The following is a 22,556-nucleotide window of genomic DNA, read 5'->3' as shown; positions in this document are numbered from 1 at the left end:
TAATAGTTCCCACCTCAAGAATCTTTTCGCCAGTAGTTTGTTCAAACAGACGAGCGGAATGAAGACAGAAGAGCCCAGAGGTGACATGTGGAGCAAGTACACAGTTAGCTTGCAATGGACAATGTTTTTTTGTGATTACGCATAATGCATCGTATACAGTACTAATTAACAGACAGCATAATATCCAGTGGTTAGTTCTCTAAACGTTTGTTATGAGAAAGATCATATTTGTTTATGTTTGAGCATTTCTAGCATTTTGCAACACAGAAACAGTAGTGTCTCATCTCCAGTACCGCAAAAGACACATAGGACCTGGGTACTGTCCTGTGACCTTTTATGCTATATAAAGGCCAGACCTATTAATCCACTCAGTAAAGAAAATATTCAATGTTTTTGGCTTAGACTGCCAGAACGCAAGAGAAACACACATTGTGGTTACCACCGACTAGCTCTTTCTTTTTGTGTGGGCATGTGTGTATGCAAGTAAATGTCTGAAGGATCATTAGATGCTTTTGTATGGGTAGGATTTCCTGATGAATACTGCATAAAGCTGATGTAACAGCACAATAAAATGCTCTGGAAATGTCAACTATTGGCTTTAGTGATCACAAAGGCCCAGTTTGACTCAGTGTAAATCCTTACACAAATAGTACACGGTATAATGCTGCAAAAATATCCCATATCACAATCCATACATACAATCTAGCAGTACATTTATTTAAGCTCAAGGAAGTGATAATAGTTGAACTGCAAAAACCCTTATTGCGCTTTTTTCAGATTCATAAATCTGATTATTAGCTGGATTTTGGATCATTCTATGATATTTAACCTAACTATATTTTTGTTCATATACTATTATTAAATTATTTCTTACCCCATTAATATCAATCTGCCTTTGCCTTTATATTAAATTAAATGTACATCATGCCAACCAAGTTATTTCCTTGGCATATTTCTTCTTGTCTCTGCATCTTGTTGCCATATATACTTTGTATGTGTTTTGTTCAGCAAGCATGAAAATTGCCCTATTTATTGATGGTCTCTTATGCTTGTCAAGATGCAACGCCTCTTAAAGGACATGAACCACCCACTGATCCTAAGTCCATAAAAGGTGCTTTAAGTGAACAACAGATTTAACTTCACATTTCATACTTATCATTATTGCACTGAACATAATTATGTGCTGGTGCTGCAGGGCATAAATCATTGTCTGGTCAGTCCCCAAAAGAGCAGCATTGTGCATGTGACATTTATCAGTCACTTGATGCCAATGTTGACCTATATAAAGAGACCTTGGTCAAAGAAGGGACAGGCTAGCTATATCATAGGACAGACATTTTTTCTAATAATCCTTAATATGGCACCCATTTACATGATGTGCATCAGATTGTAGCACACACACACATGCACAAACACACACACACACACACACACACACAGTTGAGTGTAAGACTTTTGTTGAGTTGAAACAATTGTCTTTTTTGGTGTATTTAATCAGCATGACCACTTTCTTCTGAAAGAAAATATCATGCATGAAATCCTTTACATATGCATGCCCATATTTACTGGAGACCCTGCATCCCCTCTGTTAGTATCTATCCTTTTTTTTTCCTACCCCTTTGTCTTGCTCTTAGTGTTTTCCCCACATCAATACTTAAAAATATATCTTAAGATTGAATAATTTCTCCTTCTAAACCAGTGACTTCATTTGCTAATTGGATTTGAATGTATGTTATTTTGGACACGACAGGAGATGATGTACTGACTGGACCGATGCAGAAAATTCAGTGTGACTTGTTACCTTGTTATCTATGTGTTGATAATGACTCTGCAGGAATCAATACAGACTGACTGGCTCCAGGGACATAGGGCCCACTACAGGAAGCGGATATCTCCAAACAATCCATTATGGATGAGAAGAGCAGTGTAAGGATAGTTAATAGAGGAAGAAAAAGAATGGAAAACGGGGCCAAAGAAGAGGTGTAAGAGGGTAGAAAGACAGGAAGGAAGGATAAGGGGAAGAGGAACAAATGGAAGAAGGAGCTAATTCAGAGCAAGCAACATTAAGTGGAGGAAGTAGTGAAGGAGATAGCAGCAGGGTAGTGCACCTTGTAGCTTTTTTTTTATTTTAGAATTTTGTGTTGATGTCAATGCAAATACATTGGTTTCAACTGTGATTCCAGTAGCACGCGTCTGGACCTGCTGCAGGTCTGGATTATCATTGACTCTACATCAGTTTCAGAGGAGATTATTCTAGGATTTGTTTTGTCTAACTACAACAAACTGATTTGAAATTAATCATCAGTAGATCATTTATACCAGTGTGAATCGTAATGAATACATCTCAAGAGTGTGAAGGTCTCAGAAAGACCTCCTAGTTTTATAATAGTTTTGAATTAATCATGCTTGCAGTTTTTGGTTTTATACACATTTCACATTAAATTTCATATTAGAGTCAGCAGAATGCCCCTCCACTGTCTTTAGTTTCCCCTAAGGTGTTTGCTATCCTGCATTTTAAACAATGTAAAGAGTGCACTTGCCAGGAACAGACTTTTATAAAAATAGATCAGGAACAAATGCAAAGGATTTCTGCCTTTTTTTGGAGCCTAATGAGCTGGTGACCTCATAAGTAACAGCCTATATGGCCTATTCTTAAAAAGGGCCTCCTATCGGCAGCATCTTTCCCATGCCACTCACTGCAGCCTTCTATGGTGATATCTTTCTCCTCAGTGCTGTAAAGCTTTCTCTCCATACCCTGTTATCCTCCTCTCTTTCGATACAAAACATGCAACCCCAACCCCCAACTCCCTCTCTTCTCGCTCTTGTGCTCTCCTTCCTCCTCCTCTGTGATGTGAGGTCATAGCTGGGGAGTCCTATGATTTGACAGCTAAGTGTTTATGTTGGGGGTGTGTATGATGGAAGGGGGCAGGATGCCATGACAGCAGTTGCTAACCAGCACTAGCAGACCAGCAGTGTATCCTGAGGCACGCTGGGCCAGAAAGAAATACAACTGGCTCCATTGCTGCCAACTCAAAGCTAAAGGGACTATAGCTACAGGCATTCTGAGGTGCCTCTGTGTGCAACTCAGGGCTGTGTGCTTGGGAAAAGAGGTGGGTGGCAGAGTGGTTTGTGTTTGTGCTGTGTGCAGGTGCCAGGGCAGCACAGAAAGTCAGGAAGTTTGCAAGCTTCTCTTAGGTTATTGTAAGCATGTGTGTGTGTTTACTGTATGTGTGCTTCAGCACAACTCAACTCTGCTAGCTCTAGGATTCTGTCCTCCGCCATGGGAATAGCTCATTATCTGCCTCTCAGAATGAAACATCCTACCTCAGTACTGCACAGCTGCACACAGAAAGGATGAACCAGCTGAAGCATTGTGTCTGTGTGTGTGTGTGTGTGTGTGTGTGTGTGTTTGTGCTTGCTTGTGTGTTGTTACTGTACTCTGTGTATTGTAGGTTATCATAAGGAAAGCAATGGTGGCTATTAGTTCTTGTCTGTGTTTTTGTAACCTCTCGTCTTTCTACGAGTCCTGTCATGTTTACATTTTTCTTACTTAAGACATCTCTGCTTCAAGCATAAACTCCTAAGGTATATGTCCTCTATGCCCATTTTAACCTATTAGGGCAAACGGTGGTATAGCATCATCGTTCAGTATTTGAACAGTGAAGCAGCAGGTGGCAGGTAATTTTTATTTATTTATTTATTTTTAATCTCTGAAGCTGCTTTAAAACTGTAAAACTACAATATGTTAGTAACTATGGCATTTATGTAGTGGTTTTATATGCAAAGTTTTCAGCTAGTGGTATTGTACAAACACAAGCAGAATGACATTTTACCCTTTATCCTCAGAATTCCATCACTCTCTGTGCTTTCAGGGGAAAACCAGGGATTTGTTATGGTGATGGATTGGTTGTTTTCAACCAAATTGGCAAATTGAATTTTGACCAATTTACTCTGGAAAATGCATCAAAGAATGTGAGTTAATCAAATACTAACCCAAGGTGAGATAACATTGGATTGCATTTTCTTCCAGTTACAGGGCCTGAAAACCTATTTTGTCCAGCAGCTTCTTGCTGTGCATGAAAGGATTCAGTGTAACCACGTTTACTGACAAGGTTTCAACATTTCTGGTTATTTGAGATGATGTATGTGATTTCTCAAAAGTTCCTCTACAAGTTTACAGGAGTTGAAGGTTGTCAGTCACAGACTACAGTTGGCAAAATTAGTATTTGTGTGTCTTTCCATTTGTGTCGTTCTACCTCTGACATACTTGAAAATGAGCACTTGCAACAAGAGCTGACTACTTTTCAAGGTATCTTCATTCACTCAAACCTCTTAGCACTACTCATATTAACATGCACACAAAAGCCTTTTTAGACAGGTTGCACCCAGTTGGGCACTTCTATGAAGTAACGGGTTGGCTAGCTTGTTCTGATTCCCTTCTCTGTGATACACTGAGCTGCAATAAAAGGTTCTCAAGAAAGGAGCAGATCTGTGCAATCGAGGGCAACTTACTTAAACTCAAGCCATTCAGAGACTGTATTCATGTCTGTTCTATTATAATTCAAAGCCCTGTTAGTATTACAAGTTATTTTATTGTTGTGTGGACCGTGTACAGTATTCTGATTCTCTAACTTGCTCTTATCTCTAGTAAATGAGGTGACAGTTATCATTGCTTAGACAAACACCTGTACACCTAAACATACGAACCTGTTCAGAGCTAAACCAGTCAAACACTGTCAACAGCTGAATGTAAAGAGCAATTCATGTAAGAAGGCTATGAAAAGAATGTAGGTATCTCTTAGTTTTCTGTGGAGAACAGGATTTGCTTCATAAGCATCATGAACTGTTTGAATTTGAATTTACTTCCTTCGTTTTATGCATCCAGTCTTCTTATTATGCTGCTGACATGCAACGCCACATTGAATATAGTGTGCAGAAAGCAGGGCACAGCAGATTTTAAACAGCTGAAAGATTTATCACTAATGTGCCTCACTGTCCTTCGATCAGAGCTAATTATCACAGAACCCATGTGTAAACTGTGTGCAATTATTTCTTAATGTTTGTTACCTCGGTTGGTGGAAAAAGTGGGTAGATAATCCATCAGCTGATGATCATGCATTTTCTAAATAGATAATCAGTGAATGCCAGATGATTTTTAATTTCACTGTTTATGATCATAAATTAAAACTAGTTTCCTATTTTAGTGAAAACCCCTCATCTGTATTAAGAGTGATATTGGAATTTAACTTATTATACTCTGTGGGCACTTTACAAAATGTTTTGCTATAAAAGTCTTAGTGTTTTGTTCATTAGTTTATGTTTTATATCTGTTACTGTGGCATCTTCCTGTACTGTACAAGATTGGGAAATAATGTTCCAGATAAAGGTTGGACACAAAGATGAGAATATAATTAGCTAACATTCACCAACAATTACCTGTGACCTCTACTTTTATCATCCGTGGCCATTTACCTACTGGGATAATGGCACAGCTCTGGTAACAGAAGCAAAAAGGAATAATACCTGATCAGTTTTAGTCTAGTCAGTGGTGGGATTTTGCTGAGTCAGAATTCTTGGGTAAATCACATTGGTAGAAAAAAGCTGGCGCGATGAAGCCGGCCAGAAACATGCCTTATGCTCTGCCTCTGCACTCTTTGCCCTGATTCTGCGTGCCGCATGCCTCAGAGAGATTTACATTGGTTTTGATTATCAAGCGAGCTCATGGTTTATGAATACAAGCGGAGTGGTGCTAAAAGGAAGAAATGGTACTTTTTGCTTCTCCTGACTTTTAGTATCTTGTCTAGTTGATGATAAATGGGAACCATTAGGTTGGAATTAGTCTCAAGCATCATCTGCAGGTCTCTTGAGTTAATCCATTAATTTAACGTCTTGATAGTTAAATGAAGATATTTGTAAATTTCAGATTTCATCAGGTACAATTTATATGAATGTAATGAACTGATCTGTTTTCAGCACTGAAACAAACCACTCTCGCCTTCATAGTGTGTGCTTGTTGAATGACCCACAAAATGAATGTTACTTACTACCTCAGACATTATTAGATTATCTACTTTTCAATGGATTTTGTGATTCCCAAGTCTTGTCTGTGTTGTCTAAGGCATTAGGAATAAATCCAGAACAATTAAGAAGCCTTTCTCTTCCTTAAAGCTGCATAAAAATGTCCCAGCAAGATAGATGGTAATAGTGTATCTGAAGGATTTGGGACCTTTGCATTATTAAACAACATAAAATCCAATAATTTGAATCAATATGTTGCCTTGTGTTGTGTCTTCCTAGCACAGGGTGTTTTTTCTTTCTTTTTAGCCTGATTAAACAATTCATCATCTTGTCGGCTTTGGCTGGGTGTGGTTCAGGCAATATACCATAATTTCTGTAATAGAAACCTAAAGCTTACTAAAATCCTGGCAACAGTCCTTGTGTGAGTTTTAGGGGACTGCAACTACCCTAAATCCCATCTACTGTCCCCTTCGCCAAATCCCTGCAACACTTGCTCAGCACAGTGCAACATTTTGCAAATGCACTATGTGAGAATTTGTATATTGGTGGTGAAGGCTGCCTTCTCTCTTAAAACCAGACACACTTAAACCTCATGTCACCACACAGAGTAAGAAATCACAACTGGGAGCAGCTGAATAATATATCATACTTTTGCTCAACTGGAGACCACACAATTTTCTTTCCCCTGCAAAAAGTAGTAGTTATGTAGTTGTAGTAGTTATAAAAAAATCATCTTTCTAACTTTTTAAAACAAAAAGTTTTAGGTTTATAAAAAATTCAGTGTCTCTTAACTGAACATAACTCATAACTTTTAGATGTAAATAATTCTTATCAATATCAAAAAAAAAGTCAAAACATGATTAACATAGATTTAGTTAATGTAGGTGTTTTATTTGTGCATTTAAAGGTCAATTCAGGAATTAAGACATAGTGATAGGTTAAATATTCTGTCCGCTGTTTTGGATTTTGGTGGTCAGGTGAGTTTGGTTCACCTTTGGGTAAACGATTCTGCCTTTTACAGCTTGAAGTATTGGGATATTAAATGTGCTCATTCATTCATTCATTATTAGAGGTGAAAGTAGACATAATGCTACTTTTGTTGAAGGAGAGGAGATAATTGAACTTCAAAGAAGAGTTCATTTATTGTTGCATTTTTTTAAGAGATAAATTGAATAGGAGAAGTACAAGGCAAAGGGCTAAGGAAAATGAACAAGCTTAGGACTGGGAGAATTCTATCGACTTTCAAAGGAGCCAAATATATCACAGCAACAGTTTTATCTTCACTTTGCTTATCGTGCTACAGTTTTCTTGGCCTTTTTTCCTCTACAGTAAAATGCATCATTTATTTCTCTGTGACAGTAGTAGGGGTGATAATTATGACAGCACTGATGATATGTCTGACCCACTGCCAAGCTAATAATGAGAGCAAAATTGCGGGAGATGGAGGCTGGGGTTAAAGATTGGGAGCAGTGGAGAGGGAGTGTAATTGTGTATGTCTGTGTCTGTGCTTTCAGTTTATATTTTGAATGCAGGAGTGTTTCTGCATGTGTGTGTGCATGAGTGGGATAGGGGGGCTTAAAAGATTAAACCCCAGCCTGGCCATAGTGACAGGAGAAGACCCCTCTGTGGAGCGCTCTCACTGCAGGGAGGCTTCTTCAGTGGTGTCCCATTTGCATGGCTCCCTGTCCTGCTCAGGGAATTAGCCCTTTCTTTTCCCAACATCCCTCCCTCCTCAACTGCACCTTAGAGAGAGTGCTTCCATTCAGCAGCATTTCTGGTTTGTGAGGCAGACAATGAAACAGAGTATTTAGGACACTTGGCAGGGAAGGCACATTGGAGGGGATGCTGAGGACACGGGCAGCTAAGTAGCTCATCCCGTCACATAGCCACTGGCATGATAGCTCTCTGTAGCAAGGTAAGCACTGAGGCATACCACACACTCCATTCACCGATTGTTTTACTTTGTGTATCCCACAGGCTTGGTGGTGGTGATGGTTTTGCACTAATACTCTAAGTAACCACCTCCTCTTCTTAACCATAATGCAATTAAGCAAGACGTTTGTGACTTATTTTATGACTATATTTACGCATCGCCTTTTGTCACAATTAATCTGTGGCCTAATGTTGGATTCACAACCTCTAATCCAGTAAGGGGATGAATGGGAAATGTGGTGGAGACTCAACTTAGATTAATCTTTCCATTGTTTGTCATTTATTCTACCCACACAATGCAGAATTAATGCACTGTAATCAACCTGTCCCTCTGAGACCCTTCCTCTGTGTAGTCTGACAGTATTGATAGGTTTTGTAGTGTGAAGTACACACTAATTGTTATATATGAACTCTTCTGTCGTATTTGCCACCCAGCTGCAGGCAGCACTCTGCCACCTAGTAATTAGTATTATTTACAGCAGTGCATGGCTGTCACTGAATGTGACTTAGATATTCAGCTTTTAAGACATGTCACTGAACCTCTCTAGAGACCTCTTAGCCAATATCTCAGTTGGGCAAATGTGGCATGAAGTAATTAGGCTGAGTGTGGTATTCTTATGGAGCTCAAGTCTCCTCTGACCTTTTCCTACCATAAAGTATATAGCTCAATGTATCATACATGATGTGGCATACTTTCCATATATAGAAAGTATGCCACATCGTGGCCATAATTGATATCTTAAGGCTTTGTCTTGAGTATTATCCTACAATAGCATATATTACACTGCCACAGATGTTGCACTGAAAGGTCAATACACTTCTATGTTACAAATGGTCACTGTAAGATAACAAAAATACACTACAAATCTATTATGTATTACAGAGAATAAAGTAGGTTAACAACTATAGTGCAATCTGAGCACAAGGCAGAGGAGGCTCATTCATAGTTTCCTAATCTGCTAAAAGATTCAGTCATTCAGGCGTAGTTTCTTTGATATAATTTCAGATAGTCTAATTACATTCACTATTAATTTTTTTAGTATACCTTCATACTCATCCAGTCGTCAGACTGATAATTTTAAATATTTATCTTATTGCTACATAGAGAGTAAGAGGAAGTATGTATAGTACCCCTAAATTTGCACAAATTCAACTGAATGTCTCATGTCAGATATGCGACAGCTGCATTTGGTAGAAGTGGAAATTACAATGAATCAACCAGCATGTCTCTGCCGTGTCATTGCAGCTAGTAAGACATAACAGAAATGGACGTGCATAAATTATTATTTTAGATGTGTCAGCATATACTTACTTGTGAGAGCAAAATCATCAGTTGTCATTCAATGTGCTTGGCCTGCCACTCCGAGTTTAACACAATTGAATGATGGTGTTAAAGTTGCAATATTTTCTTAAAATTCAAGTCGCCATTGTGTTTGCTATTACATTCAGCAATATTTTACAGCAATTACCTAATTTGAGGTTAATCAAATTCATACGGCATTCCACCCCCCAGATTTTATGGATTGATGGACTGTTGTCATTGATCTTCAGGTCACCTGAGGTTGCTGAGCCTGTGTGACCCTGGAGAACATCGCACTGACTGGAGGTCTGTTTCTAATAGATGCAAGACATGGAAACAGAGAGAAAGAGAGAAAGAGGGGGGGAGACAGAGCAGACATAGTGATTGCATGATGAATCATGTTCAGCTGGATTACATCATGAATAATGCTTCATAATGAGGCTGACAGCTCTCTGAGTTTATAAGGTATTGAGTTGTTTGTTTGTTTTTTTGCCAGAGATGAGGGATGAGAAATTAGTTGGAAGCAACTTATACATCAGATTGCACAAAACACAAACAGCCAGAAAAAAATTAATGCAGAATTGAATTCACACATTTACACAGCGGAAAAGTGTAGGTTTCTTGCAAATGTGTTGCATTAATTTGCTATATTAGTTGTCCGTAATATTCCTAAATACTTCATGTTAAATTTGTCCTTCATCAAAGGACTAAAGCTAAGATGATTTCCACAATGTGTAACATGATTTCAGTGGGTAAAGAAAGCCTTTTTAGAGAACTGTTACCGTTGTAGACTGTTAAAAGGAAAAAAAAACAACTTCTGACTGCAGTACAAATCAAGCTGTTCTGAAAAATAAAGACATTTTTTCTATCAAGTGCTGAACCAGTTCCTGCTTAGCGACAGGGGGCATGTGTAGTACAGACTTTGTAAAGAACACATTTTTCTGCAGGTGTTGTTGTGTCTTTGGGTTACTGCTATCAGCTATGTAATAGGGTTGGGTAGCCTATGTCTGAATCCTTTTTATTTAATTGAATCATTCTGTTGGTCTTCTGGGAGGTATAAACCTGTTTGTCTGTAGCCAAGTCCAGTCTTATTTTCCACACAGATCACATGGAACAGCAGCAGTTCATCTTTCAGAGCTGAAGAACGTGTCTGTGACTCATTTTTGAAGCACAATCAGTGATTTTTGCATAAAGAATTCATCTTAGATTAAATGTGTTACTACTTCTTTATAATAATTAATTCACACTTAAATATAAATGTTGCACATTTCTCAAATGTGGAGAGATTTCTGTTGTTTTTGATTTTATGATTTTCAATTTTAATTTAAAATTTTGATAGCAGCCTCCTTTGACAGTGGCGTCTCCCACTTAGGAGAATGTGTTTTAAAGAAATATCTTATAAAACTAGAGAAAGTTTGGTTACACTATGACGCTATGACTGATATTTGCTTCCCCACTAGTAGCAGCACTTTTTTCTGGTTAGCTGTGTCATGCTTATAAAATGTGATGACTGTGAACGGGAAACAACAGCAACTGTTCTTAACAAGTCATGGAGAACCAGACTAAATCACTGCAGCCTCTTAAAGATGATGTCAGACCCAATGTTTCAGAATTCCATCTTAATTTCTTCTGGATCAATATTATTCCCCCCTGGTGTGCCCATTTTCCCCCCAAAGCATTTGGTGATGTCAAAAAATCGTGTCTGCTTTATTAAAAAATATTAGGATGAGTGGTCAGATAATATCAGTTACCTCATATTACATTTCATATCTCAGCTCTCTCTATAAGCAATAGCACACACACATCAGTGGACTAGTAGACCATTTTCTAATATTTAAGGAATAATTTAACCTTTTGGGAAATATGCTTATTCACTTGCTTGCTGAAAGTTAGATGAGAAGACCACTCTTACTGTAATGCCTGTTAGATTAACTTAACACAGCTAGAAACTGGGAGAAACAGCTAGCTTTGCTTTATCCATGTAATGACGATTACTATATGGCCCTGCCCCTCTTCTAGATCTACGAGTTAAAACATGCCAGATAATCTTATTCTCTAATCTCTAATCTTATTATCAGCATAATTTGAAGTTATAATATAGTAAAATGCTTTTCAAGCTAAATTTATTTAATACTGCACAGATACAGTATATAAATTCATCAACACAGAAACATGGACCAGATAATATTGATCAATAAATAATCCCAAGAAACAGGAAGAGTAGTTGGAGAATAACTAATCCAAAAAAAAAAAAAGCTAATCAATTACTGGCTGACTAATCATTTCATCTCAAACACTGTAGAAACGTTTGTGTGCTCCTGGATTTCAGAAAGAACTTGGAGGGTGCAGTAGCTGACACGGTTTCAGTGCTCATTTTCCCTTCGCTATCTGATTAAGACCAATCCAGCTTTAACCCCATCCTGGCTTCCTTTCGCAGGATTACTGCAAATCTGCTGTTAATGACCTATTGCGGTGGGGGGTGTTGATTGTAATGGGCGGCAGTGTTAGGGGGCAGGGTTGTTGGAACAACATCTTGTTTTTTAAGTCTATCGCTCAGAGCCTTCTATATCCTCTCCTCCGCTCTGTCCTCTTTCCCCTTCATTAGTCTTTGCCCACATTACTGGATCCGCCCCATCTGATAAGGGAAGATGTTCCTGTAAAGTTAACCACTTGATTATGCAGCTCACATCAGGCCAAGCAGTGAAAAGCAAGGTTTTCCCTTACCTCCACTTAGCTTAGAGTGCTTTAAGGGGGTTATAGGGCAATGATAGGAAGCACAGATGACAGTATTGGTCACTAGAGTGCTGCACTATATCCAGAATTTGCCATCAGCAGGCTTGCCTGGATTTAATATGATTTCTGATTTCAGAGCAATGATGCTACAAATTCTAGGGAGAGTAAAAAGGTAGGGAAAGAGACTAAGACTCAGAGAGCAAAGCAAGGCTAGAAGAAGGAAATAAATGAAGGAAAGCTACCCAAAACAAGCAATAACACATCGGGTAATGTCCAGGGTTTGATTTATGGGGGGGCAGAAATGAGGGTTTGAGGCCTGTCACATCTTAGCTTTGTGATTTACTGTGATGACTGGAGTGCTTTCATCACTGCAGGAGAGGTAGGAGAAGTAGGCGGCCCCATCAATACTGCTAGGAACTGCAGTGCTGCCCTGATGCTTTTTTTTTATACTATATCAATTCAGTGACAGTTCTTAATGGAATACATGGTATTGATTCTTTCACCGTGTACGTTAAAGATACATAGAGACTGCTAGTCAACTCACCTAATTTCCTAAAGTGCATCTATATTTATATTTATAATTTATAAGTTACAGAAAGGCACCACAGTGATGAAGTGGTTCGTGTTCACATGTTCTCCCCGTGCTCATGTGGGTTCCCTCTGGGTCTCCTCACACAGTCCAAAGACATGCACGTATGCGTGTCTCTCTGTCTTGGCCCTGAGATAGACTGGCGACCTGTCCAGGGTGTACCCCACCTCTAGCATAATAGGAGCAGGGATAGGCTCCAGCCCCCTGTGACCCTAAACAGAATAAGTGGTTACAGATAATGGATGTTTGGATGGAGCTCCACAAATTATACTGACTGCTGTAATATGTAGCTTTACAGAGATGCACGTGAGATGGGTGGTGTGAGTGAGGTCTAGAAAACGTATTTTTGAGCTTTGTCTCACTTCAGCAATTAATATTGATTAATGTCTTTAATGTTGAGCAGAATGCCATAGGTCTTGATACCACAACCGCAGTGTTTCTCCAGAGTAAATTTAGTCTTTGCATACTGTCGTTGCTGGTCACAGTAGACCCCCCGCAGCACACAAACTGCTCCTTTTGAAAGGTGTTGCTAGGATGCAGACAAGTGGAAAAATGAAATATATTCCTTCCCGGAAGCTAAACAGTTTGGACAATATATTCAACTGATTGAATATTTTTGGTATTTGGTATTTTTATGCAGCATTTCTACCCCATTTTTTCATAATTAATGTTTGGGTCCTTGTGATTTTCAGTGTTGCAAAGCTGCAGTATTGCACTGATGTTCTTACATTTTAATCTATTTTCTGTAAGAAGACTCCTTTTTTACGGAGACTGACATCTCAGCCACCCTTTCAGAAAAATCAATAGTGTCTGCCTTATGTTCAGTTACACTTTAATCAACACACACCACTTCAACCTAGGAATAGATGCTCATCATCTTAGTACCAGTACACGGATATATAAATCGGTTTGGGTGTGAGTCTGACAGTGTATTGGTCAACAAGCTTTGAAAACACATTTAGAGTGAAATGGAAATCATGGTACAAGTTAGTTGTCTTTCATAGCAATTGTTTCATGTCTCACATTGGGAACACCTTCAGCATGACATCATCCGAAGCTCCTATTGCACTCTGACAGCCAGGATTTGCTGGGATCAAGCATGTCAGTGTCAAGGAGGGAACCTTTAAAGATCCTGTAAAAGCGGTTGACACTGCACCGACCGTCATTCAAAAAGCTCTTCTAAAATACCTTTTTTCGACCTAACTGTCTCTCTGGGACCTAGCTTATTGTCCAAAGAAACTAGTGCACACTCCATTCATACTAGTTAGTAGTTTGACTGTCATTAAAAAGTAGTTCAACTGTCTTTTGGTATTTTGAATGATGGTCGTTGCAGTATCAATCCCTTTTATAGCGGGTATTTTCACTCTTTGCCACTGACATAGTCACAGCCAGTCCTGTTTGGCAGAGTGCAGTGAAGCTACAAAAATCATATTTTTATATGAAATCGCCGGGTAGTGGTAATGGTTTAGCTGATCGATGTATATGATGGTGTCAGTGTTGCCAGTGTGGTCGGTCCTCAGACAGCTGTTGCTTTTCATATTGTGTTCCTGAGCTGGCATTACACCAGTGATTCCCGGCGTGGCTTTAAAATATTGGGGGCGGTGGGTGAGCCGTGAAATGCCTGCTTAGCTAAGCCAGAGCTCAGAGTTTCCTCTGGCAAGTGCCCAAATGTCAATCATCAGTCATCAGCCATACAAGGGGCTCATGCTCCAGAGGGTTGACAGGAAGCAGAGACACAGTAAAGATGCCACAGCTCTGTGGTCCACATAGAGGAAGCAGTTGACCATTGAAGCTTATTATGTGTTATGGCACATTGATCCAGGTTTAATTTTCAGGTTTACATTTACACTCAGGTTGACATACAAGACCCCCCATTTGGGAAAAATGCAAAGATATTGTAATCGTTTTAAAATGTGATGACTAGCCTTGACTATTAATTGAGAAAATGCATAGTTCTGCATTGTTGCACAGATAGATCCACCTTTAAATACGTTAAGCAGAGACGTTCCAAATGCATATTTTTTATTATTTGCGGGCATTTTATAGGTATACAATTGATCAATTTATTGTACAAATCATTAGATTAGAATAATGGTAGCAGTGCCAATGTCTTTCAAAAAGGGTGATCATCATGCTGATTTCTGATACTTTGCTATGTTTTTATGTGCATTGAATGTTAAACAAGGAAATCTTACTTTCTTTTTTTAGCAATACAATGCTTTTTTCTATTCTGGCTTTTTTCTAGTCTTGTTTTTTTGTTTTGGGGAATTAGAAAACCAAATACTCAGACCTGAATGACAGTGATTGTTGCATCACGTCAGTTGTCTGAGCATATTTCCAGCATTTGACAGTTTTTTTTTTTTTTTTTGTCCGTCTCTCAAAGGTAAGCCTGGCAGTCCTGCTAATGTTCCATCAGCTGAGCTTCTAGCTATAACCCCATCAGGTGGTTCTCGCTTCAACATCATGCTTCAACTCACACTGCTCTTCCACCTCCTGGTTGTCTCACTCCATCCTACAGGTCAGTGCCACATTAGCTTAAAGGGAATAACTAAATTCATTCATAGAATGTCTTTATTTTGATAAAGACTATATGAACCATATGTAGTGTATATATGGGTGTTGATATAATTCCGCTCAGAGTTACAGTAAAGATGAAAGCATTTCAATTTGATCATCAGGAAAAGCTGTTTGCTGGCTGAAAACCCTTTTCGAATACTGACAACTCTTTTTCTTATATGTCCTTTATCTTTTAGGTATCACCATCTAAAAATCCAATTGTCAAATATTGATTTGTCACCAACAATGCAGTCAGTGCAGTGTCTCTCTCAGAAAATGACACAGACTTCGATTAGTGGCTCCAGCTACTGTGTACACTACTTGAATGGGGAGCAAGGAATGAAAGTGTTAACAAGCTGCTAACAGCAAGCTTTAAACAACTCAGTGAATGTAATTGTTGCCAGTTATGTGTCTAAAGAGAAATTGAAATCAAATTTATTGAAAAAGTTTGAAGTTATTAGAATTATTAGAACATCAGATGTATAGGTATTCTAAGTAAGTAGAATAAAACATACTAAGGCCAGTTGTGAAAAAACTGTAGAGTTTGCAGGATTTCATTGTTTTGGGGGGATACTGCTGTGCAGCCATCTGTGTTGGAAATAAGGCATAGTGAACAAAAAACAACAGGCCTGAAAATGACCTGTCTTAAAATGATACAACCTTCTCTATGATTCTGTACCTTGGGCTGTTCTTACTTTTTTTACGTTTCAGATTGGATTTTACATGACACTCAAAAACGGGAGCTTGGATTTGGGAATTCTCCTGGCTTCACATCACATCTTTTTTCAAAAAGACTCAGAGATCTGGGAAATTAATTTTAATTTTTCTCTTTTTTTGACATGAGCATGTGCTTGTGTGATTCTGTTCACCAAAGGCTTTGGCGCGAATGCAGCTAGGCACAGAAAATCCAGCTAGAAATGTTCATAGATAGAACTGTAAGAAAGGAAAAGGTACACAAACACTGCATTACATGACTGCACTGTACATTTACAGAACAACGGGTATACAGATTTCTGTGTTGTATGGCTGCTGTCAGTCAGCAGTCTGACAGTATAGAACATTGATTTGACATTTTTGTTTAGCCCTAACAACAATAGAATTTGATAGGTAATGTGATTTTATTGTTGTAACAACAGAACAAAAGTCAAACACACAGTATCCTATAGCTAAGTTATATGTGGAGTCTTTGACTACAACACAGAGTCAAAAGACACAACAATATAACAATATTCAGGTAACAGTTACAAATATGACATAACCATCCAGTAGGTGTGATTGTTTTCTCCCTTTATTTGTCCGTCTGTGTTCACTTAAACAACACATCAACATGTAATTAATTCCTTAGCTCCCAACCACAGGAATTTATCCTGACTTTTGTATTTTACTATGAAACACAGGATTCAGTAGATTTCGATGAGATGACCTTCACTTAAAGAAAGTACAGTATTTCAGTCCAGGGCATGGCTTCCAGCCATTGATCAAAGTTCTGCACCTCTCTATAGAAACCTTCACAGTGATGCATGATAGGTTTTGATCTGTTGTTCTAGTGATTTATCCTGTGAGTGTTGTGTTGGAACACAGTAATTGAAATTACAGTCATTTGCATCGTCATTGTTCAAATTGCTGAAGTGATGTCTTTTGTTACAGATGCATCAGTGCATGGAAGGGTACTGGACTTTTATGGAGGTAAGACTAATTTTATTGCACGGTATCAATAGTAACTTGTTCCAGTACTGTAAAAAAAAAAATCTGTAACATGAGTGGAGTATTAATTTATGAAAATAAGTAATGTGTGTTTTGCCTACTGTTGTTTTGTAAGACATTCAATACATTCTGGTATGCTCTCCCCCTAAAGTCATTCATTTAAATTTATTCCAAAAGTCATAAATTGGCTTGCGACTTGCAGCATAATCTACTTGAACTATAATCTCCTTGTCTACAAACTGTAAATAAAATTATATATCAGCAATGATAAAGTTCTAAGCTCAAGTTTGACCAGCAGGGAATTATGAATATTTTGTTTTATGAACATCTGTATAATACCCTTGAGGAATTCTTAAAATTTTCAGACCAAGTCCAAACAAATAGAAACTAAACTGTTAAAATGAGGAAGGGAGGATAGCAAGAAACTTTAAATATTTGTTTCCATTTTACTAATAGTTTTTAAACCAGAGGCAAACACAACTAGATAAGTGTGAAAAGAATAAGGGCAGCAACTTATAGCTTTATTTTTTCAAAACAGCTCTTGCATTAGAATCACAACAACATCATAATCATCAAGTTTTGGATTTTTTTTCCATAGAGAAACACTCAACAATACCTTTGTTGTTTGTTTATTGACATCATCACAGGGTGTAGATTTCTCTGACACATTGGATAACAAAGTCCTATCCAGAAGAGAAGGTGTTTGTTTTTTTCCTCATGTTGAAACTCATGAAGTAAGTAAGTGAGTATCAGTAAACATGATATTGTGCCAGACTACTGGTGAACAGGCAGATCCTAATGAATACCTTTCACATGGAAACACTTAGTGGTTCTTGTCATTTATTAAAATGCAATAAAAAACAACAACAACAACAAAAAAATGTAGATTGTCAGATTCAAGTGGGATTTGGTTCCAGCTCTGCCCACTACAGCCCCTGAGGTGGCAAAACTCCAATAGTATCTGCCTGTCTGGATTCATTAAGGGACCTGCAGTGTCAGACTGCCCCCATTCTCATAGTCTACAATAGGATAGGACTAATGAAAATCTATCTCCAGGTCATGTTCCTTTTCACTGTAGCTATTTCTGGATTTCTCCTACTTGCAGATGTACATTAATGCTAATGAGGATGGTGAAGTCCAAGATATTGCACTATACTGTGTAGATGAACCTAGGCTCACTTTTAGAGATAGAACTCATATTAGAGCATTGTACTGAGGGATTACAATATCTGAGTGTTTCCATTGAGATAGAGTAGAAAAAAGAATTAGGTACGCTAGGATTATTAAAATATTTTTAAATTAATATTTATATTTCATTTTTATTAACAACATTGTTAATCAATAAACAACCTAACCATTTTTGCTTATCATCTTTAACAATTAGGGCACAAACTTATTAGTCATAACTTATAAGTTATAAAAAGAACTGTAAAACTGTAAAGGGAAGTTTGAATGCGAACGACGGTTTATTAACCAAAAAGCCAAACAACTGAAAATCACTCCATGAGGAGGGCAGGAAAACACACGAAGTAATAACTAGACAAAGAAAAACAGAACATAAACTTAAGCACGCTGGAGGGAGAAGATAAACTAAATTATAACAGTGCTGGGGAAGCTAGGGAACTAAGCCAGTAACTAAGGAGGGGAAAACGGGGAAAAACTATTAAACTAAACATAACAATGCAGACTGACAGAGGGGGGCAAATAAATATCCAAGCAAACAGAAATCAAAACACTAAAGCAGAATGAAACAAGGAGAAAAGCAAACCTCAGACCAAAACGTAAGGGGAGATAGTCCAAACTTGGGGATCAGGCTGAGCACTGAGGGAGAACACACAATTGGGAGGGCGATGTCTAAAAGTATTGACTGTCCATAGAAATGTTCAGGGTCAGGGAGGAGTAAAGAACAGTTGATCTGGCAGAGAACATCGGGAGAGCTGGGTATAAATACATGAGGGCACAGGCGAAAACCATCAGGGTTAACAAGGAGAAAGCTAAAGAAACGAACTACGAAATGGTGCTAAGGGACAACAAAGTAAAAGCAGGTAGGCAGGAAGTAAATTAAAGAAAACTGAAGTCCAAGAACCGGGACCGTTACAATTTGTTTTTATTCACATTCTTGATTTAGATCAGAAAATTGATACGCTCAATTTCTGATCTAAATCAGAAATTTAGATCACTGTGCTCAGTGCTGCTGTGATCATTGCGCTCATTATTTATCTCTGTGTGCTACATAATGAAGCTACAGCAAGTAAATGGCCACTTATATAGCACTTTTATGCAAAGCGCTTTACAATATTGATTCCCATTCACTCATTCACACCCCGATGGCGGTGGCGGCCATACAAGGTGTTCACCTGACCCATAGGGAGCAACTTTGGGTTCAGTGTCTTACCCAAGGACACTTCGACACTTGGCCGGGACCGGGGATCGAACAACTGACCCTGTGGTCTGTGGATGACTGCCTTACCAACTCACCTGAGCTACAGCTGCTGCCGTAGAGACTAAAAATGGGTATATATGGTAATTAGCCTGGTTCTGTCCAATGGTAATGAAATCAACATACAGTTATATCATCTATACAGCTCACTAATAAACACATTCTATCTCATTTGTTTAATCTGCACAAAAACTCATTATTTACAGTAAACAATTTATGTGCAGGAATGTTTTTATTGGCAAACAGCAGAGCCTCTAAAAAGCTATTGTCCCAGGCCAGAAAAGAGACCAGAAATAGTCCATATAAATCATTTCTCACTCGTGGTAAGAAAGCAAATACATTTGTTGTCATTTACTGTACAGTAACGTAGTAAGTGTAAAGATTTACTACCCGCATAATATTTGTCCCTTATGAGAAAAATAAAAGAGGAAGCAGACTGTCAGCCAGGGGTAAATTGGAAAAAAGGATGGCTTGCTAATTTGCTACGTGGAAACACGTTGTGATGATTGAATCCAAGAGAAGAGCAATATTTTGTTGTATAGTCTGTTTTGTTTTCTCCAAGCATTTGTATTCTTTTTATCTCCACAATGCATCAACCCTTGCTGATTTCTTTTTTCCTGGCTGTGTGGCTTTAAGGCATGTCACCTCCTGGACATGACATTATCTTGACATTATCTCCACTTGTTTGCTGAAATAACACCATATAATATGGCTTGGACTCCGCTGTCCAACACACCATAAAATGCAACAGGTCAATCAACACTGACATATGAGGAAGTTGTTCTTTGGCTTTATAAGTTTAAACTATTTGTCAAACCTGGAACAAAGATGAAGACGTTGTTGGTACCACACTCCTCAAAGGTCAGAACATTCTGTAGGCAGCCGTCCAGCTCAGAGACTTTGCTGAAAAGTTATTTTTCTTATAATTCATTCACTTCATAGCAGCCCCAACCCCTGTTACTCTCTTTGGTTATCGTCTGCAGGCTTGAGTAGCTGCAAAATGTTTGTAATTTTAAAAGCATTGAAAAAGAAGGAAATTTTAAATAGAGAACCAACCGCTTCACAGCTGTTCAACCATATGTTCAGTACACTTTTTACCTTTTGCCAAATCCTTTCTCAAAGTAAAATTGTTTCGTTACACTAATTCAGTAATGGCTGGCCACTGGCCTGCATTACCTTAAATATAAATGATCATAACTGTAACTACTATGCTGCTGCTGCTTTGAAAGACCACTTTAGGTCCATAAGGGCATATGTTGTTGATGCTCTAGAGACTACTTTCTGAGTATTGGTTGAATAAAGAGCAACACAGTGATACCAGGGATGCACTTTTAAAAACCCTTTTTATGCCAAAGCAAACTGTGTTATGGTCTTTGAAAACCTCTGGATTCAAATCCAAAGTCAAATGGGCTGTTTGAATAGCCCTTCAGCTTTGCAGCCATCATTTTAGAGAATGATTCTTTTTGACAGCAGTTGTAATAGCACAGGTTACCCCACCTGATCACACATTACATGACCATGAACATACTTTTGCAAATAATTTTGCTTACAGCAAAGCCAAATTAAATTACTTAAAACATAAAATAAAAAAACGTACATCACTCCAGGGACAATTTAGTTTTCCACTATGCCTCACTGTATGGCTCAGGGGCTTGAAGGTAATTATTGCTACCCTGTGCTTGTGGTGCTTGCAGAAAACAATATGTTTGGTCGTGCAAACAAACCATTCTGCAGATGTAGCTGAAACAAACATCTATGGGTAATGTTACATTCATCAGAGAATTATGCTCTTCAGGGATTTTGAGTAATTATGCGACCATTTAGATGTAAAACAACACACATTATTAATATTGTATAAACTGCAAGCTGTGGAAGTGCTGATAATTTTAAAGGATTAACAAAAGAAAACAACCCAACAATTTAACAAACACCGTGGACTGTGGTTATTAGGTGGTTATTGATTTACCAAAGTCATTGTATTGTACCTAAAATGATTACTTGCTAAATAATATATGTCTCATTATAAACTGATAAGGAAGATACTAGGCTCCTAAAATAACAGGCTGTGTGGTATTCAAATTTAAACAAGAGTCTAAACTTACCCAGTCTTTAGTTGAATAGGAGCCTGTGTGTAATAATGAAGTCGGTCCAGAGAAAGATTGCTTCCAGCAGACCCAGAGGAGAGACAGTCTCTGACAAGATTGTGTATGAGTTTCATTCACTTTTGCACAGATGGGCCCTTCCCTGAGAGTAACTGTCCATTTCTGTCCTTTCTTTTATTGTGTGCCTGTACAGTGTGTGTGTGTGTGTGTGTGTGTCTGTGTGTGCCTGTACAGTGTGTGTGTTTGCATGTGTGTGGGGTGTGGGATCTCTCCATTGACTATTGTGCAAATAATTACTTGCCTGTTAAACAAGGCAACTCAGTGTATCCAAAGTCAAGTAGTGCCAAGAGAGAAAACAGGGAAGGGTTTTAATGCAGGGAAAAGGAGAACATGGTAGACACACACAGATTAGGAGAGATAAAAAAAAAAAACAGAAATTGAAAGGTGGGTGTAGTTTTGGAGAGTTGGAAAGCAATTCACTGTGTTTTGGACAAGGCAAATAAGGCACATTTGAGGTGAGATTGGAAAGAGTTTAAAGGAATACAGTCTGCAACTGAGTGTGGGAGGCTGTAAGAAAAACAGTGATATTATTCATTGTTCTTCTTACAAGAATAGCAAGTGTGTGAGTATTCAGCAATGCAGTGCATTAAGCCCCGAGTGTCTGTGTGTAATTCCATAGCAACTCCTCAGTATCAAAGTGATGCCCCAATCAACAGGCATGCAAACTGCAAGCTTTTAAGGAAAGTGGTTGTGAAAAGAAGGAGACTGGGACAGTAGGATATAGGTTGTGGCAATGGGAAGAAAAAAAGCCAGAAAGAGTTACGGGTAGACAGAGAAAGTGAAATTAGGTAAAGGGAATGTAAGAGGCCTGTGTGTGTCTCCAGGCAGTAGGCCTTATGTAGCCTGCTTTAACACTCTCCCCCCACCATCTGTCAAATCCCACATAACAGGGAAAGTATAGAAATGGCAATAGTGCTCATCTCTCCCAGTCACACTCCAACTGCTATTTCAGCACTGCAGCAGAGCCTCAGTGACCCCCGTCCTTCAGCTCATAGTACATTTCTAATTTCTAACTACATGTAAAGCATTTATTTGACACTCATGCAGAAGTCCAACAATAGAATGGGGTCACTATGTTCCCTTTACCGTACTCATCCTTGTGAGTCTGTTTCTTTTGATTCC

The 22,556-nt window shown here is 38.4% G+C and overlaps 1 protein-coding gene across 2 annotated transcripts in view; it reads left to right on the top strand.

Moving 5' to 3' along the window:
• Positions 1-22,556, top strand: part of cntn1a (contactin 1a) — a 56,828-nt gene that overhangs the window by 12,350 nt on the left and 21,922 nt on the right. Inside the window, exons 1-3 of one of the 2 annotated variants that reach the window (XM_067500291.1) lie at positions 14,952-15,090; positions 15,840-16,078; positions 16,776-16,814. Coding sequence is in view for 1 of the 2 variants with exons in the window: in XM_067500290.1 (XP_067356391.1) it covers positions 15,036-15,090; positions 16,776-16,814 (94 nt within the window). In the remaining variant the exon portion in view is untranslated. Of the gene's footprint in view, positions 1-14,951; positions 15,091-15,839; positions 16,079-16,775; positions 16,815-22,556 lie in introns of those variants that run through there. The other variant, XM_067500290.1, reaches the window with a different exon arrangement.

Source organism: Channa argus, chromosome 4, assembly GCF_033026475.1.
Source record: "Channa argus isolate prfri chromosome 4, Channa argus male v1.0, whole genome shotgun sequence".
Lineage (NCBI taxonomy): Eukaryota > Metazoa > Chordata > Actinopteri > Anabantiformes > Channidae > Channa > Channa argus.
This window is presented reverse-complemented; position numbering and strand designations above follow the sequence as displayed.